This window comes from Catharus ustulatus, chromosome 3 (genome assembly GCF_009819885.2).
Source record: "Catharus ustulatus isolate bCatUst1 chromosome 3, bCatUst1.pri.v2, whole genome shotgun sequence".
NCBI lineage: Eukaryota > Metazoa > Chordata > Aves > Passeriformes > Turdidae > Catharus > Catharus ustulatus.
Genome location: NC_046223.1, coordinates 81,906,585 through 81,926,666, shown reverse-complemented (window position 1 = coordinate 81,926,666; position 20,082 = coordinate 81,906,585). Strand labels below are relative to the sequence as shown.

At 41.8% G+C, this 20,082-nt stretch overlaps 2 protein-coding genes across 4 annotated transcripts in view; both read left to right on the top strand.

Moving 5' to 3' along the window:
• CFAP206 (cilia and flagella associated protein 206) overlaps positions 1–4,091 on the top strand; it is an 18,316-nt gene extending 14,225 nt beyond the window's left edge. The window contains exons 12-13 of one of the 3 annotated variants that reach the window (XM_033055317.1): positions 2,261–2,337; positions 4,003–4,091. In XM_033055317.1, the coding sequence (XP_032911208.1) occupies positions 2,261–2,337; positions 4,003–4,069 (144 nt within the window). In that variant the 3' untranslated portion in view covers positions 4,070–4,091. Of the gene's footprint in view, positions 1–2,260; positions 3,265–4,002 lie in introns of those variants that run through there. The other 2 variants (XM_033055316.1, XM_033055315.1) reach the window with 2 other exon arrangements.
• On the top strand, positions 4,079–20,082 carry SLC35A1 (solute carrier family 35 member A1). Its single transcript, XM_033055322.2, has 8 exons — positions 4,079–4,307; positions 7,366–7,543; positions 11,876–12,035; positions 12,399–12,551; positions 13,811–13,877; positions 17,093–17,269; positions 17,647–17,781; positions 19,090–20,082. Exons 1-8 carry the CDS (start codon positions 4,079–4,081, stop codon positions 19,218–19,220), a joined length of 1,230 nt encoding a protein of 409 aa, XP_032911213.1. The 3' UTR covers positions 19,221–20,082.

The following is a 20,082-nucleotide window of genomic DNA, read 5'->3' as shown; positions in this document are numbered from 1 at the left end:
GGGCTACAACGGCCCCTTCCCCCGCCCGGCTGCGGGGGCTGCAACGGCCGCTCCTGTGCCAGCACGGAGATGTGGCTCCGCTCGGAGCTCAGCTGCCTGCCTGCGTGGCTAAGTGGCTGTTTAAAGGCAACACGGATCCATTGGGAATGCTCACAAAATGACCACACTATTGTTCCTGTCTTTTTCGGCTTGTAAATAAAGGGTGTGTCTTTTTTCACTTGGAAACAATGTTTCCGAGGTCGGCAGTAAGCCAGTAAGCCCCGGCGATCCCGCGATTGTGTTACTAAATGACGACTTTGTGAAAGTTCGCTGCAAACTAAAGTGCGGCTAATATTCCGGGTGCGGCTTATCTATTAACAAAGGCAACAATTTTGCCAACACACCAGCAGTGCGGCTTATATTCCGTGCGGCTTGTATTCGTGAATTTACTGTAATACTGAAGGGTTTTTTTTCTGTGAACAGATGCACTGTGGAGTCCTGCGGTCTGCTGGGTAGCCTATTTCCTTGCTGTTTTTATTTTTGCCATGAAATCTCTAACATTATAAAAGGAAACCCAAATTTTGGACTGAGGTGTCTTGCCATTGTTGATAGCTCATAAAGGATTCTAAGAAATAGTTGTTACTGAGGCATATAAAGAAGCCAATTAGGTTTTAAAGAAGCCTAGCTAAAAGCCTCTTTTGCTTCTGCAAAGGAAAAAAAGTACATAAATAAACATAAGATGTGGTCAGTGGCTCTTCAGCATAAGCAGAAGTGGGTATTTTCCAATATCTAGTAATGAAGACCATTCACACACAAATTAGTAGCTCATTAGTTAAAAATATTTAGAAAAAAGTACTTTAAAGTACTAAGGGTATTTTAGCCTCAGCTGTCCAAATGTGAGATTAGTGATGTGGAGATGAAAGAAAAACTCCCAAATTCATGCAAAAGTGCTTTGACTATGCTAATTTGTAATATGGAGGTGATAAAACATTTAATATCAAAGTGATAAAAATAATAAATATAGTTTATCAGTGCATCAATGAATTTGATACTTTAGGGAAGCATCAGACACATTTGTGGGTTTTGTTAGAGGATGAGCTCTCATGCCTTTGGGGTCTTTTGTGTTGTTCATACTTAGCCAAAAAACTTGTGGTATGAAATATTAAGCTATTACTTTGTTAGAAAATCTATATGCTGTTTGAAGTAAAATTTTTAGCTCACATTTATTTCTCTGTGCAAGCACAGTTCTTGTAATAGCATACATGCAGTCATTAAAACCCTCAGGGAAAAAAAACCCAAACTTAAAATATTATTGTCTTTTTTCCCATGCTATCTCCTCTGTAATTTTCTTATTGTTCTTTTCTGGATTCTGCTTCATGACTCTGCATATAAGATTCAGTTGTAGATTAAGGTACTAAAATGTGCCTACATTTAGGTGCTTCACCTTCTATTCCAGCAGAGAGAGACCTGAGTGGTGGAGTCCGGAGAATATTCTAACTTGCTCTGTTACAACATTTAGGACATTTGGCCAGCTGTATCACTCTCTAGGTTCCACTGACTCCAGTCTTCACTGACTGGACTGGACTCCAGAGACTTTCTCACTTACATGGACAGGTCTGAATTCCAGCACATGAGACTGTATTTTGTATATTTTGAGGAGAGCATTATATCATAACTTACAGTGTTTTACATTGTTGCTGACAGAAGGCTCAGTGGAATAAGGAACATTTTTTTTTTGTTTCAGGTGCTGGCTTTGGAATGTTAACACTTTGTGAGAAGTGGTTTTGTTGTTGTATCTACAGCAATTTCTGTGAATAACCAGTTCTAATCATAAATTAATTAATCAAGGGGTTAGTGAGCAGTGTGGTGTAAGAAAGCATTTTTTCACTTGTATCTGATATTTTGTGACACCAAGCCCTAAACCTCATCACATTTGGCAGAAACCAGACAACGACTGGAAGTACTTGCCATGAAAACATTTTATTCTAACAAAACAAAGGTGAAGCATTTAACAAAATTTGAAGAACAATGACCAATGGTATGAAATTATTAAGAGACTCATTTAAAATTGTGTGGGCTACCTAAAAGTGCTGTTCACACATCCTGTTAGTTCAGGACTTACTAAATCAGTCACAACCGTGTATTGACAGGAGGGTAAAGTGGGCCATGTTCCAGCTCTGTGAAGCCCACGGATGTAAAATAGACAAACACTCTGAGTATATACTGGTGCTAAAATGTTCAAACAAAGTTTTGTTTAATCTGATTCTTTCTGTGTCTTTAGGCCAACTTGCGCCGCAAGTTAACTCATTCCACGCAGACTGATCTCAGCCACATGAGAAGAGAGAACTTCACCCAAGTGTACGTGCCAAAAGATGCTAGCACCCAGACTAAGCGTGACAACTCAAGCAATGTACCCAAACCCCAGATTTTCTTGAAAGGTCTCCGAGGAGGGCCATCTCCCACTACTCATCTGATCACAGTAGACTTAACAAGACCACTGGATGAAACCTAAGTGAGAATGAGAAACCTGAAGGCACATCTTCAATGTGTATATAAAAATCCCATAATATATCTGATTTTAGACACTGAACATTTTACTGTGTCTGTTCATTCCAGGAACAGTTGGTCCATTTCATTTATCTTATCTGTTGGGGCTGCTGACTGGCATTAAGTGACAGAAGTGATAAGCCTGAAGCACAGATTTTAAATAGCAATTTAGAGTCAAGATGTTCCCAAGGACTTTAACTTCTAACATTTAAATGCATAGCATAGATTTTACTGAAGTTTTAATGCAACAATTGCTTGTTGAAATACTGTCTGTAAGTGAAAAAACTTACGCCAGGAGAGGCACTCAAATGTCACAGCTCCAGCCTTAGAACAGAATTGTCAAGAAGGCAAAACCAACAAAATGAAACCAGTCTGGGTCCTTGGGCTGGCCTTAACCCAACCCAATGAGTGTAGACCATGGCTGGGAGGTAGAGAAGAGGGCATCTATCTTGGGGGGTTCTGGCACCCTTTTAGGTCTCTAGCAATTTCTTGGCTAAACAGTGTACTGGTGAACACACTGCAAACCATAGGAACTTGACTTCAGGGGACTTTTCTGACAGTTCTGGTTTGCTTGTGTTTGCTAAAACTAAAGCACAACAAAGAAAATGTTTTTGCTTTATGACATTGTGGCAAAGAAATATGTGCCAGGTCTGATCAATGCAACAGCAGATAGTATTTCTGTTAGTGAAAACCCAAATTATTTGAGCTTCAGGATAAAACATCTTCTCAAATGGAAAAGGGGGTACTTTATTGTCATGAAAAGAATCTGTTTTAAATACTTCCTCAAGAGGCTATCTGCACATTGTCCAGATGCACAACTGTGATTGCATAAGGCATGCTAAGGTTTCCAAGTTTCTTTCTTTTCTGACAATGAAGCTCAAAGATTCAAGCTGTTGAGTGATTTTTCTGTGGCATTGTGCAGGATAGCATTCTCTTGTTGTTTTCCAAGGTATCTGGCTTCACTTTAGAAAGTTACACAGCAGGGATGAATCCCCAGAGCATTATTAAAAAAACAAAGGAGGATGAGGGCAGCACTAAGAACTTTGATAACTGGTTTTTGACTACGTGATTTTCTCTGTTGGGAAAATAAACTAATCAGCAGCAGCTAGATGTGCTGCTCCTCCATGTTTTTAAATTATGAGCAGGCACCAATGATTAGATTTATTAATTATAATATCAATGCAATTACTAGCTGCAGGTTTTTGGTTGGTTTTTTTTTCCCCAGAGAAAAATACCCTGCCGCTTCTTTATTAAACCTTTTTTCTTGCTGTGATCTCTCTATATTATCATTTGCTTTGAGGTTTTATGTTACAGTCCTTACCAACAAACTGGTATTTCAAGAATCCAGAAATACATTTTATTTAAAAGTAAACTGATTATTGAAATTTCATTTTATCCTACTTTGTTATTTTCCACTGGAAAAGGTACTGCAGTGCTGTAAAATACGGGGGAATACAACTGTAACCTCCATCTCAGTTTTGTCGCAGCAGAAACGTGTCGGTGGCTACGAGCTTACTGCTGGCAACGAGAAATACGTGTGTGAGATTCCTGGATGTTTGCTGCCAATGAAACAGTTCCGAAAAGCGGCCGGGTGGAGCAGGATGCTCTCCAGGATATCCAGGCGGGACGGAGCTCCACTCGATGGTTCGGCGCGGGCGGCGGGGCGCTCTGGGCGGCCGCGTTGCACTCTATGGTGCGATGGGAGGAGCGGCGGGGCACGGCGGGCGGCTCTGGCCCGGCGGTCCTGGAGCCTTCGGCAAGCACCATGTCGGCTCCGAAAGGTGAGGGCGGCGGCGAAAGGGCGCACGGTGGGTCCCGCGGCTCCCGGTGGGCCGCACGGCCGGAGAACAGGGACAATTCCCACCCGCTTCCCCCGGAGGAAACGCGACCCGCGCGCAGACTCCCCCGGCCTCCCCCCTGCCACAGGGAGTGGAACTGTCCTTCCCGCTGGGGGCTGTGGCACCGGGCGCCACCACCACGGGAGGGAAGGGGGGGAAGGGGCTACGCGGGGTCGCGTTGAGGAGGTGCTCTTGCCGCCTGCTTTCCCGCCCTCCCGCTCTCCTCCTGCCGCCCGGCAGCTTCTCCGCCCGGCGTGGTAGCGCTGCGTCCCCGGCGTGTGGGCGGCGGGTGCTCCCGGTACGGGGCTTGCCGGGTCCCCGGGACGCCTCAGCCACAGTCGCGTCTCCCCCACCGCCGGTTCCCCTCTGGGAGCGTCTGACCGTGGCGCAGCATCTTTGGGGCTTATCGCGGGCCGCAGTGCACAGGGACACCCCGTGCACCCACCCCGTGGGCGCCGCAGGTGTCCCTGGAAACGCCACCGCACCCAGGTGCCTATTGGAGTGTGTTTAGGTTGGACATTAGGAGGAATTTGTACACAGAACGGGAGATTAGTTGCTGGAATGCACTGCCCAGGAAGGTTGTGCAGTCACCATCGCTGGAGGTGTTTAAGGAAAGACTGGACGTGGCACGGTGTAGTTCACTTGGTGCTGTTCGGTCATAGGTCAGACTCGATGACACCAGAGGTCTTTTCCAACCTAATTGATTTCCTGATTCTCAGTGGCTCTGTGTACAAGAAGGCCAGAGCCCACACGGTCCCGAAGCCAGAGCCTCGGGCAAGCCATGAGCGCTTAAATCCGCCCAGAAGGCGCTGCCTGCCCCTCTTCCAGCTCCCCATGGAGGGCCGTGCCCAGGGCTCTCCCGCTTGGCTTGGCAGGGCCGAGGGGCTTGGAAGGGTGAGGGGCAGGAAGCTCCCAGCAGTGAGTGCCAGAGCCTGCCACCCCGGATAACCTGGCAGGCAGCGGGCTCTGCTCCCATGCCAGGCTTGGCCCGGGGCTGCCTTCCAGGAGCCCTGGCGGAGCCCTTGGATGAGCCATGGAGATGTGTGGGAGGCCCGCTCTTGTATCCTGAGGCTTTTGGCCTGTCTGGTCCCTTTTTGCTAGAAATCATTTCTTCCAGGTGGGGTTTACTGGGAAAAAACAAAAGCCTCTTCCAGCTCTTGTTTTCTTTAGGTGTGTGTAAATTCAGATTTATCAGCAGAAGTTATGGGTGCACCAGCTATGCTTTCTTCTGTTCCCCTCACTGCACTGGTGCTGATGCAGACATATGAGCCAGGCTGAAGAAATATCCAGGCTGAAAGGAATTACAAATACCTTTTTACATAATGCTGAACTATCTAGTCTACATACTAGATTTGTTATGTCTTGCTGCATTTGGTTTACTCAATGCCAAACTAAGACTTTTTTTTTAAGAGTAGTTAATAGAGGCAAGGATTAAGTTTATCTTTAGTTTGGTGGTGCACAGGCTTAAATCAAATCACAGCATTCATGTAATTTCTATCAGCACTGAAATATCATTAGAATATATGTTTTTGTAAAACCAGATGGGGTTAATTATATTTCCTGGTTGTTATGACCTTGGATTCCCTCCCCACAATCCAAATTCAATTTAAAAATAGGTTACATCTTGTAAGTCTTCTCTAAGCATTGTTAGTCCAAAAACTAATTGGCTCTACCTTTTAAAAGTGGTTACTGACGTGGGTAAGATTTTTATCTATAAGGAAGTAGCTAATTTAAATGATTGCAGTGGCAGGAGGTATTAACTGTACCTTGCAGAAATGTTATGTAATTGAAGACATCTCTGGCTTGAAAGAAACATGAACCAAAGCATTGGTCACACTGGATTCAGCAACTCATTCCTTTATTAAATGAGCAATGTTATTACAAAACTACTTATCCTGTATCTCATTCCCTAATCAGCAGAGGTACACAAACACCAATTAAAACACATTTCTTTAGTATGTTTAGAACATGACAGTGGACCCGAAGATGCTACTGGATGACCAATACTCACCAGAGAGATGCCAAACAACAACCTACCAGTTTGAAAAAGGATTTTGTAGAAACCGCACATTTGCCGATGTCTCGTGTTGGGTCTTGCCTTTGTGCAGAGAAAGCCCATTTGGAGTTGTGTGCTGTTCTCTTTGCTGGTTCAGATGCAGGGTCAGCCATTCCCCCTTGGGAATGCACTGGAGTGGCCTGATGGAACTCTCAGGCCTTAGAGGAGTGCAGATGGATGGAAAACTGGCTTGTACCAGGAGACCTTGGACAGGCTAACTCCTAAATTTTGCAGGATTGTAGTTGGTCCAGGTCAAAATTGTTACAGCTACTGCTACTGTTGTAGGAGAATAGCAGTGGGGAAGACAGAGGGGAAAACACAAATGATACACAGTCCTCCTGTGGTTTAATTTACTGGAAGAGCCTTAACTTTGACCTTTGTGCAGGGAGTTTTTCAAGTGAACTCCCATCACCATTCAAAGCAAAATCTTCTTTTACTAACTTAGGTGGAAAATAGAGATGAAGGAAATGCTGCCTTATTTATTAAGATTTGCTGGATTTCTTTGCTGATACTGAACTTTTCTTCTCTTTGATTTTGCTCGTCTGCCAATGCTCTTTGTGTCAGAGTTCAGTATATGGCATGTTGAGGATCAGCTGACATTTCAGAGCGAGCGCCTACTGTCAGCTAAAGAGCAGGAAAGCACAGAAAGACTTTTTGATTGTTGTTAGATAAATATTAATGTATGATTCGTTTTTGCTAGAATGACAGATAATTATGAGGGCAAGAGAGCATCTTATTTTCAAACACTTGGAGTTCCTGTACAAGCTTCTTTGAGAAGGCTGTAAAATTTAACCAAAACCTTTTTATGGGAAGTGTTTCCTAACATTATAATTATTGTCTGCTGACACAGTGGTGTTTGATACATCCCTCCAGCTGGAGAACACACAGTTTCAGTTCTTAAATCTAAATGGGGGTCAGGCTGAGTAGTGTCCTGTTTTGTTTCAGAAAATGTCAGCTTACTGTTCAAGCTGTACTGCCTCACGGTGATGACCCTCGTTGCTGCCACGTACACAGTGGCACTGCGGTACACCAGGACAGTAGGGACAGAGCTCTACTTTTCCACGACGGCTGTGTGTGTCACTGAAGTCATCAAGTTGGTCCTGAGCGTGGGCATCCTGGCTAAGTAAGTGTGGGAGTGCTGATCAGTGTTTTGAAAACCAGTTCTTGCATCTAACCTCAGATTCTGGAGTACTGAAGTGCATGTATGTTTGAGAATGTGGCTGGGTAATTGTGCTGTGGAAGGGTAATTTTAGAGCAGGTTAGAGCTTGTGAGTCCTCATCACCTGAAACTGCTTTGTGTACAGCACAGTGTTCAGGTGTGTCCTTTCTACATATTTTCTATTTTTGTATGCTTTGGAATCACAGTTCAGAGTGTCAGCACGATATTTTGGGTCTTTAAAATGTTGGTGTAATTGAAAGTTGGACTTTCATCATCTGCTGTGAGCCATCATCTGCTGAGTTACATAAAATGCTGATGTTCCTACTAATAAATTTTCCCAAACAATGTTACAGACGGCATTTTGCTGTCTCTAATAATCTGCAAACCAATGCTGAAAGACTGTGATAAAAAAATAATAGTTTCTGTAATCCCAGATTGCTGCAAAGAACTAGAGCTTTAGTCCATGCATGGGCATCTCAAGTAGGGAGGCTCTCAGTCTGATGCCTTTTCTCTCAGCTTCCCTGTGCTACTTCCTTCCTAGAAAGAATCTTTATATTCTGGACTTTTCCAAAGCCCAGTTCTTGCTGCTGTGGTACATGTTTCTCTTTGTGGCTCATGATACATCAGAAGGCTGTCTGTTATGTGCTAGAGGATCATGGAGTCACATGATGTACTTAGATTTCCATCAGTTCTTTTCCTCTTAACACAAAAATGACATTTTACTTGCTTTATAAGTGAGAAAATATTTGAATTTGGTAAGGCAACTGTGACAAACTGCCTTTTTTTTTAAACTTTTCATTAAATGGAATGTGTTAGAGAAGGCAGGTGTGACCTGTGAGGAATTTCTATTTTTCTTTTCATGCACCCTGCGCTTCTCTGTCAGCACAAAATGCTGGCAGAAATGACTCTGCTGACACGTGGCTCTGCTGTGATTCTCACTGTTGTAGACCAATGAGTATCGCACTGGCTCTCTGGAGACTGCAGCAGCCTGTGCTTCCCAATAGTGAGGGATCTCTGGGTAGCCTCAGCTGTGTGTGTAATTTGTCAAATCTTGTGCACCTGGGACCCAGGCTGATTACAGAACACCTAGTGCAGCAGGGTCATTTCTTATTGTTCTTTCTCATTTATTGACACCTGAGCCTTATTTATCAATTAAAATGGGAAGAATCAGATTCACTGAGCTGTTTTGGAGGTTATAATGTCTATTCTGATCTGGTCATTTGGTGGGATTTTTCCTCTCCATAGCTGAGGGAGAAATGGGCCCCAGCAGACACCATTCATCAGACCATGCTCATCTCTCCTTGGTACCTTGGTATGCTGGTTGGTCCAGAAGTTGCCAACTTTCTAGTAACCTCCCCCTTCAGATCACTTATGAATATGTGGAACAGCATCAATTCCAGCTAGCTTCTTTCTGTGTCTCCTTTACATCTTCCTTCAGTTTTAAACCCTAGGCAAGGTGCCTTTGTAGTTCAGTAACCGGTCAGAAGACAGAGTACCGTCTGTTTTTACTGTACAGCAGCAAATATTTGTGTGGGTCCCTTTTCTTTTTGAAAGAGACAGCATTGGTAACTGCAATATACAGGATACTGGAGAGCAACTTTCCCACTGTTCCAGCTGCCAAATTCATTTTCTTACGCATTATTACATGATGCCTTCACTGTTTACTCTTAAGGCGTCTCCTGGAGAGCACATTGAATAGATGAATGTCAAAGAATTGCCTTTCAAAAGCTAAGCTTGTGATAGTTTAAGCTGTGTTAATTGTTAACTCAAGTGTATTTTCCATTTCTCATGCTTATTTAAAGTCCTGTTCACCATCTGGTAATAGCATTTGCTACATTCTTAGCAATGGGTGAAGAAAAGCAGAGCTGTTCTGCAAACTGTAGTTTTAACTTCAGCTTTTCTAGCAAATGCATTTTTCTGTTGCATAACTGATAGTTATTTGTATTTCTCACCTCTTCATGCCTAGGGATTGGCTTTGTCAATGGGGTAATGAATTTATGAAAGGAGAAATGGCTTTAAAGTGAAAGAAAATAGGATTAGGTTAGATATTAGGAATAAATTCTTTAGTGTGAGGGTGGTGAATCTCTGCAATAGGCTTCCCAGAGATGTGGTATATCCCCATCCCTGGAAGTGTTCAAGACCAGGCTGGATGGGGCTTGGAGCAAACTGGTCTAGTGAAAGGTGTCCCTGCCCATGGCAGGAAGGCTGGAACAAGATGGTCTTAGGGTGTCTTCCAACCAGAAACATTCTACAAAGAAAACTGATTATGTTTTAAAATTCAAACCTAGATCAACATCAAGAAAGCTGAATTCAAGCTAGACAATTTATTTTCTAATTTGATCTTGCAGCATACTTCTTTGGGCACCTAATTTTGCACTATCAGCTGTACATGCAGGTTTGCTTGAAGTTATTTTTTGGCCAGGTACTGAAGTCATCTTACAGTTAGAGATTCTTGGTAAATGCATGCTTCAGAAGCACATCCACTGCACAGATGAACTATTAGATAGTTCATCTTCTTGTTCTCAAAAACTAAAGGGAAGGTGGTGATTATTAGACACTTATTATTCTTCATTGCTGAAATTTGGTTCTAGAAGTCAAAGTTGACAGAAGCTACTATTGCTGCTGTGACTTTACTTTTGAAATATGATCAGCAAATTCACTGAGCATGGTCTGGAACAGAAGCATGTATAATTTCAAGATTATTTTCTTGTTTGGCAGCCCACCTTAGTATCAATGAATAAAAGAAGTTATTGCTCTGTGGTATTTTTTTTTGCCTCTTATTTTCATAGAGTAGAACTGTATGCTTAATGTATTTTATTTTCAGTTAGACATTTGAGATAGAAGCACTTTAGTCCGGCTGTACTTCAGTATTACCCAATTTTCTTGTATATCTTATCTCCCAGTCCCAGACAATGTAATATACATTCAGAAATGGAACAAACCAACAAAATTTGCCCATGATATTAATGACTCCTAACATTTGATACAGTTCTGTATCTAGTGCAATTAACTGTGGTGAGTTGTAGCGTGAGCTTTTCGCATTTCTTGCATTGCAAGCTTCACTTTTTGCTACTTGTCCATGGATTTTCTTGTCATGGTTGTTCACTGTGGCCAGACATGTTTGGTTTTTTGTGTGTTTTTGCTTTCTGTTGTGGTAAAATACAAAAAGAATCTCTTGCAGCTGCCTGTGTAAAGGCAGCTCTCTCTACAGAGGGAAAAAAAAAACCCAAGAAAAGGAACTATATGTTTGGTGCAAGGAAGGAGAAAAATTTGGATGGAAGGATCATGAAAGGGTAAAGTCTGTAAATTTTTGGAGAGGAGAAGTTTAACAACTGGAGTACAGAGTTGGGGTTGATCAGGAAAGCAAAATATGCTGAAACTGTGGTTAAAGCTATTCATACAAGTGTGCAATAGAACCACAAGGAGAGTTAAATTGAAGAGCAGTTCAGTTTGTGAGTTGCAAGGCCTGTGGGAGGGGTAGGAATGATTTTGGATGTTAGTATTTGTCAGTGCTAAGCAAGAGAAGATTGGAAAGGGGAAGAACTGGGAAGAGGACTGGAGCAGCAGCAACAAGTAAGCAGCAAGTGTCAGATTGATGTAGAAGTAATAAGGGAGAACCAGTAATGCAGAGGGCAGCTGTGACAAGCTGCACACTGCAAAAGCAGCCAACAGCGCAGCCAACAGCAACACGTTCTTCCCCATTGCCTGCTCTGTCACACACTGTAATTACTTGAAGGAAAGGTGTGAAATGCAAAGACAGGGACAGGCAACAGGGAGTCCCCACACACCCATCAGACCGCTTCATGTGTGTGCTGGTGCTGATCCAGCATCTCCCACAACACGAGTGAGACTGGGAAGCCAAGGCTGACTGAGGAATGAGTGGTTTTTCTAGGTAACTAGTGCAAGGCTACAGTGCTTTTTTTGACTGTACTGTGAGGCCCACTTTAAAGGGGATCTGGAAAATCATGGGCATTTGTCATCACACGCAACCATTAAAAAAGGGGAGATAGGAACAACAGCCTCCTGTTCCATTGCCTGTATTGACACACTGCTACACATTAATGCATCTAATTTCCTGATTGATTCCAGAATGTCTCTCTCACCTTTGAGACTTTCTACTTGTTCAAAACCTCACTTTTTTTTTGCCAGTTAACTTTTTCTTTCTTATATGAGCAGAAAGTACAACTGATTGTGGAAGACAAATTTTCAGCCCTCCCAAGGGATTCATTGATTTGATTTCTGTTTTAAAGTACCAGTTTAGGAATGTCCTCTGTTGTGCTAATATTTTATTTTCAGAGAAACTGGAAGTCTGACAAGGTTAATGACATCTCTAAAAGAAAATGTATTCGGAAGTCCTAAAGAATTGCTGAAGTTAAGTGTTCCATCTCTGGTGTACGCTCTCCAAAACAATATGGCATTCGTGGCTCTTAGCAACTTGGATGCTGCAGTTTACCAGGTAATACAGATTTCTGTCAATAACAGAGCTGGAAATACATTTCTCTTTTCTGGTTTATAATGCACATGTGTTCGGTATCTGCCTGACACACAGCACTCTCTTCAGCCTCAGTGTTAAAAGCTAAACTGTGCTTTGTTCTAATCAGAGCTTATGTACTCTGCTGCAGAGCTCTGGATTTCTGAGCTAAGCCACTCACTGTTAGAGTCACTTCAAATTCACTTTGTTGTAGCTGGCGATGGATCTGTAGGAAATCAATGAATATAAAAATCTGTCATTCTGTAGTTGAATTTTCTAATTTATTTTCTTGTTTTGGAGGACTTTTATAAAACTATGTCCTCTACACTACCTTCCCATCTTTTTTAGGTGACATACCAGTTGAAGATCCCTTGTACAGCTTTATGTACAGTCCTGATGCTCAACCGTACACTTAGTAAGTTGCAGTGGTTCTCTGTCTTCATGCTGTGTGTTGGTGTTACCCTTGTTCAGTGGGAGCCTGCTCAGGCTACAAAAGTACAGGTAAGAGTTAATATTTTGCCTCCTCAGTTAAAGAGTAAATGATTCTTGATCTTTGGATTTCACCTTATTGTATACCAGTTCCGGAAGTATTGCTTGTGGTATTGCCTGGTCTCACTTGTTGGAAAAGCAGCTGATTGCTACAAGTAGTATAAATTACCACAGCCATCATAATCAGTCTAATGCACCATCCTAGGAGTGTCTGAGTAAAGATTGTTTCCAGCAGTTGGCCTTAGTAACACTGTAATTGCTGGAACAGAGAACTTGGAATCAAAACACTGGGAGGAATTAGGAGCAAAACTCCAGCGCAGTATGGGTATGTCATTTAAACACACCCTTCAGAGGCACTGACCTAATACCCTTGTAAGGAGAAACAAGTGTCTTCTGTTTCTTAGGTCATAGCTGCTGCCCAGCTGCATTAGTGGGAAAGGTGGCTCATGACTCTGAGAGTACTGGCCACAGCCAAGTAGACAGTGCCTCTGAGCACTGTGAGAGTAATCCACAGAAAGTGAAGCACCAGACAGCCACACTGAGCTGATCTAAGGGACAGCCCTAGAGCAGCACGTGGTACTGCAGTGAAATGCTAATAATTTTGGTCTACTTAATGAAGTAGCTCTGTGCCCTGGTTTTGGCTGGGATAGAATTAAATTTCTTCCTAGTAGCTGGTTCAGGGCTGTGTTTTGGATTTAGTATGAGAACAATGTTGGTAACACTGGTGTTTTAGTTGTGGCTTAGTAGTATTTAACCATGAGTCCGGGTCTTTTCAGTGGCTCCTGCTCTGGCAGTGAGAAGGGCCACAAGAAACCAGGAGGGAACATGGCCAGGACAGCTGACCTGAACTGGCCAAAGGGATATTTCATACCATAGAACATTACACCCAGTATGGAAAATAAGGGAATTTAATCAGCCAGGAGGGGCTGATTGCTGCTGCAGGATGAGCTGAGCATCTGTTAGCAGGTGATCAATTATCTTGTGCATCACTTAGTTTTCTTGGATTTTCTATCTCTTTCTCCTTTTGTTAATTGTATTCAAATTATTAGTAGTTTTTATTTTGATTTAGTTATTCAACTGTGCTTATATCAACCCACAAAGTTTACCTTTTGTTTTCAATTCTTCTCCCCACTGGGGGGCTTGAGGGGAATGAGTGAGGAGCTGGGTGGTGCTTAACTGCTGGCTGAAGTCAAACCACAGCACTCTGGAATTGATTATTGTGAATGACTGAAGTGTTATATCCTTTTTTAAAATAATGGTTGATGTTGCAGGTGGAGCAGAACCCATGGCTAGGATTTGGAGCAATTGCTGTGGCAGTTTTGTGTTCAGGATTTGCAGGTACAGTATTATTTCTGTACACAGGCTGCATCTAAAGGACTGGAGAATTCACAGTGTTTAAAACTGAACATTTTACATTTGTTAACTGTCTTCCTCTAATAGCTTATTCCCTCTGCCCATAATTATCTTCTACTTTTGGTAATTATGGCAGCTTCATAACATGATTACTCCCATGTCAAGCAAATCATAGGAGCATGTACCATTGATTTTACATGATGCAACATAGAGGGCTGGTTTGCAAGTGGAAGTGTCTTTCAAATGCTGTGAATAAGACTGTAGGGAGCAGCATAGTGACTCACTGCGTACATTTAATTAATGTACATCAATTTTATAAAGTTTACTTTGCAGTGAATAGCTCCCCTTTGGTGATGGCATGAAATACTTGCATTTTTTTACAAGGGGAACTGAGCTCCTCGCTCGGTTCTTGTACCAGCTCAGCCCTGAAATACACATTGCCCTAGTTCTGTAGGTGGAAAATCTAACTGGGATATAGAGGGAGCATGAGGAAAGCAGAGAGGTAGGTTAGTAACAAGAAGTCTGGATAAACTCTGTGAAAGATTTTTGGTTTTGTTTATTTGTGCTTTGTTCTATAACCAGTGTCTCCGCTCAGTGCAGTTGTTTCTCTGGCTTCTGGAAAAGGACACCAAAACTTTAGGATGAGTGAACTGGTGCTCAGAAATAAAGAATGCAAATTACTTGTTAATTTGAAATTTGGCTTACAGGGGCATATTCTCCTGACTGTAAACTGGATTCTTCCCCCCTCCTCTGTAAAAAAGCAAGGTACTATCACCCACCTCTAGCACTGTAGAATCATGCAAGAGTAATCTTGTGCTGTGCATAGATGTTCATTACTCATGGAAAACATTTTGGTGGGTAGAGGAGGAAAGGAGAAGAGTGTCATTCTTGTTTGGTGTTGTTTCAGTGAAATGGGCACTTCAAAGCAGAAATACTAAATAAAACTCTGTAGAGCTCAGTCAGCTTTTCCTGGAAGGTTATGAATTTCCTCATTTAAATAGATGCTCCCAAGCCACAGGACAAAATGCAGCTTTCAGAGTCTCCTAAAACTTCTGCTTTCCCTGATAATGTGGGTCAACAGCTGTACTTCCAAAGAGCTGCAAAATTCAGAGCACTGACAAGCTGATACAGACATGCAGGCAGCTTGAGACACTTAGGGCTTTCTTCTCCTGCAAAAGGGATTGCAGCTTGGGTTTCCTTGCTGACAGCTGAAGCTCTGGGGCAGCTGGGAAGGACTGTGTGTTTCATCCACAGAGCTCCTTGTGCCCTTGGGGCTTTACATGTTGAAAACATAAATTCTATTCAAATTCCCTTCCTGTTCTTCCTTCCCACGCTCACATGAAGCAGTTATTTTGCCAGTAGATCTCCAGTTTCTGGACTGACCATGTTTGTTTTATTAGTCCAGCAAATAAAAAAAGGGTCATATGTTTTTGACACCAAGTGATGGAAAATAAGTTTTTTCTTCAAATTACTGATCCTGTGATAACTTCCAAGTATCTGGGGCCCCAGCAATGCTTTTAAAAGCATTGGAGGGATAATTTAAGGGCAGATACTTTGTGACTCAAAACTGCTCTGAGGAGTAAGTTCTCCTCATCAGCCCCCATTCTTTCCTTCGTCTTGCCTGGTGGATTTGTGAATTGTATATTCACAAATCTAGAAGCATAGTTTTATTGATTTGCCTACTGTTTTCTCCATTTATAACATTTACAAGTACAGTTCATACTCAAGTCAAGTTTCTATTATGTTGATTACACTTCGTTGTGCTCTGTGGGTCTTCTCAGGGGGCACAAATCTCAAGGTAATTCTAGGTTATTTTAAAGGCTGCAGTCATTAACAATACTAGTTTGTTGTTTACACTTCAAAAACTTATACTCTTATGAGATAATATCATATTTCCTTGGTTTTATAATTATTTGAATTCCTGAAATATAAATCTGCCTTCTCATTTATATGCCATAAGTACTCACTGTATTCTATTAAATTATAAATTGCATTTTTCTTTAATAGATGACTAGCAAGGCCTTCCTTGAAGCTAACTTGGGGATTTTGCGGGGTGAAGGGGTAGGGTGTGCCTAGGGCTTCTAACACAGAAATCTTTGTGCCACCTTTGTTGGTTTCATATTATTTTCTCATATTGTACGATCCTGCGTGACATTAATCACCAATAAACTTTTAGTCAATAGAGCTCTCACTAGAAGGTCATGGAAGTCGCTGGTAAGAGTACTGCAAGTACTGCAAGTCTGTTTTGAAATGTGGAGGAAATTCCAGAGATTGGCAGAGTCCTGATGGGAGAGCAGTGCTTAAAAAGGCAGGTGGTGAGGGCCTTGCCAGATGTCTGCCTCTTAGTCTGACAAATTAGTATAACAAAGAAGTATTTGGGGAGTTTCAGTAATGCAAAGCATAAAAATAATGCTCTCCAATGTGGCATTGAGAACTAGAGCTTTAGATTAAAATGAATTGCACTTTCTCGAAACCAACCTGTAGTTTGAATCAGCAAAAGAATTCGGTTTTGATTTGCTCTTGTAATCAATCCCCTGAAGCTGTGGTTTCTGCCAAGTGCTCTGCCCGCACAAACCTCCTGAGGAGGTTTCAGTTTCAGTAATATAGATCCTCCCTTCCCCCCGAGAAAAATCGAACTAAAATCAATCTAAAACTAAAATCAACATAAAATTATTTTCCTGGAGGCTGTGGATTGAAAAAAGGTAGAGATAGGAAAGAGTAAATTCGTTGAATTAACCCCAGACTTGACCAATGATTTAGGCCTAAAGGTTTTAACTGCACTTGAACTTAACAGCCTAAGTGAAACAATTTAACAAAAGATTTTATGAAACAACAGTAACTCCTTAGATTGCAAAGTAAGTTACAAATGTGAAGTACTTGAGAATGTAAGAGAGGAACAGTCCCTTTGCTGTAGCATATTCATGCTCACACAGATGTAAAGGAGTTTGTACAGGGTGGAAAATGCACCTCGAGTTCAGTGAAGTACTCCCATGGGATGCCTTTTCATCTTCTCAGTGGGCCAAGGGTTGAGCATTAAGGAGTGGGTGTTCAGCAATGGTCTTCCAAGGATAGGGAACTTGAGAGTTTGCTGTCTCTAAGAGGTTGTCTGGTTTTAAAGTGCAATAAACTGTGAATCATTTTTCTCACTGAAATATTTTTGGGTTTTTGTTTGTTTTGTTTTGTTTGGTTTTTTTTTCCAGGAGTTTATTTTGAAAAGGTATTAAAGAGTTCAGACACTTCCTTGTGGGTGAGGAACATTCAGCTGTACTTATCTGGGATTGTGGTGAATTTATTTGCTGTGTACATGTCGGATGGAGCCAAAGTTCTTGAGAAAGGGTTTTTCTATGGCTACACATACTACGTCTGGTTTGTCATCTGTAAGTATCTCATGGTTTTAGTCTTTTGACGTTGTTTTTCTTCTTTAACAATGATACAGCTGATTGCAGGAAGTTATGAATTTGGCCTGACACACACTCAACCGTGTTTTGAGGGATTTTATTTAAAATTGTAATTTTCTTGGAAGTTATTCACTTTATCAATTTAAAATTGTGCTGAAACAGCAGCCTAAATAATTGACTAACAAGTAGTCTTAAAATGAGTTATTTACTGTAAGCCCATTCTACTGAATGATCTGTTAAATCACTAATTAGGACAATGTGGCCCAAAGTGGGAGCACACTAGTGGAGTAAAATACATCATTTCAGGAGTAACCTACTGCATCAGTACTTATGGTAGCACCTTCTCTGCTTCCCAGTTCTGGCCAGCGTGGGTGGCATCTACACCTCGGTGGTTGTTAAGTACACAGATAACATCATGAAAGGTTTTTCTGCAGCGGCAGCAATTGTTCTCTCTACTGTGGCATCAGTCATCCTCTTTGGCCTCCAGACAAGTAAGTGCCTTTTTGCCTTTGATTTGATGGCTGTGCATGTGTCCTGCCTGCCCAGCCTGCTGTACACTGCTCATACTAAAGCCATCCTTTATGCCCCCTCTCAGTTTTCCTTGTTTTAGCTTCAAGTCTTCTCCAGGGCTTCTGTGTACTAATGCATCATTGGTCCGTGTTGTGGTGCCTGATGACTCTGCTTTCAAAAGGAATCGGTGCTGTGTTCTTTCAGAGGCATCTACAACTTCAAACGGAACGAACCTTTCTGGTTTAAACAGTTTTATTTTCATGCATCACTTTCTGATGCAGTTTAGAGTGTGATACAGCTGTTTACCTGGGACTGCTGTTGATGGGTTATTATTTCATGTTGGGTTTAGTACAGCCAGTGCCAAATTAATTCCTCAGCTATTTCTTCAAGGGCTTTACACATCCCTGATGAGTTACACCCACTACTGCATTAACTTTTATTTTCCTCATCTGCTATGGACACGACCATGTGAGAAAGTCAAAGAGCAGCTGGGGTTGTGACTGACTGATGTGGTGAATGTCTTTGAGAGGAAACAGCAGATGGCTCTGGGCTGTTCTGCAACTACAAAGGGTTTTCTCCCCAGTCAAGTCTGTGTCTGATATTGTGCCCAGCACTCCTGCTCAGTCCATCACTGTTTAGTTGTAGGTAGTTTCCCACTTTAATCCAAAGATGGTGTGGGAAAATGGTGGAAAACCTAGCTTTTTGATGTAGTATTAGGGAGACAAAACCTAAGGAAAGTTTGCATAAGGAGAATGACGTTTGACTGCAAAAGAGCACCATAAAGCAAGCACTGAAAAAATTTAAAAAACGTACTTGGGCAGAGTGTTTTCTTGACAATTGACACAAATCAAACCTGGATTAACAAATTTTCTGTGAAAGCCTCATTAATAGAGTTTCTTAAAACCCTGTCTAGACACGGTAAAGCAAAAAAAAGTGTTATCAGAGTCTACTTTATCCCATCCATTGGCTTTTTATGATTAAGTTTATTGTAATGTAAGCCTGTACAGATGGCACCTGGGACTGCAGGAGATGCTTCACTCCTGCTTTTATGACCACCACCACCACTGCATTCTTGCTGATGGAACTAACAGAGACCGTGTGGGGATTGTAAACACGAAAGAGATCCCAGTGGCAGAGGATGAAGCTAAATGCTATGACTTATCAATAGCTTGCTGTCTTGCTTAGTTTTGGGTAACTTTAATACTATCATTCAGATATCATAACTTACATGGCTTGCTGAATGTTTCTTATATGAATGTATTTATTTAAACTATTTTGTCTCCTTTCAGCTCTTACCTTCCTCCTGGGTGCTGCCCTGGTGTGTATTTCTATTTACCTCTATGGATTACCTCGACAAGACACCACAAAAATCCAGCCCGCAGAGACTAAGAACTCAAAAGAGAGACTTGCTACTGTGTGATGTTGTCCATAAAAATGGACAGATGGACAAGAGAAAGAACAGACTTTTAAAAAAACTGCCTTTTTTTTTTTCTTCCAAAATCAGCCTTAAGCTAGTCATAAAATGGTTAAGTGGGATAGACTAAAAGCAGAAATTAGTTCTGTTTTACTTGTGGAGTTTCCAGTGGCTAACACTGAGGCTACACTGCAGCTGAGGAGCTGGCTGCGTATTTTATGGAAGGTATTCTTCATTTCCTTTGACAATGAAGTCTCATTTACAAGGAAAACCCAATGAAGGAACTGATCACTCAATTGTACATAATGTATATAATGCAGGGAAATTTGTTCTTTGTGTATTTGATAAACTGTCTTGCTCTTTGAGGGCAGAAATGCCTGAAAGGTTTATAAAAGAAAACTATTTAAAAAAGATACTGCCAGCATTTTCTCTTAAAATACTTGGCACTTGCAATGTGATTAATGACAGGAAGAGTTTCTCTTCTAAGGCAGTAAGTATGAGATAATGCAACTCTACAGGTAATACCCCTGTTTGAGCATCACCTACCTCAGAGTGATAAGAGGCAGCCCTTGTTTGGTTTAAGAAGTCAGATGAAAGACTGAAGCTGTGAATTTCCTTTTACTCTTTAAATGTTTTTTATATTGGCTGTAGGTAGTAAAGGGATCTTCTATGCATAGTCCAGGGGAGGGTTTGTATTTGTTCCTGTACCTTTGGCTTAAGTGTGAATGAGCCAACACAAAGTTTCAATCTAGAAGATCTTTTCTGTCAACCTCTCTGTGCATACAGTTGCTTGAAAAGGGTTCCTGTAATGCATGTTTGCCTTTAATTTATTAGTACCAGCTGTGTAATATCAACCTTCTTCCTCATC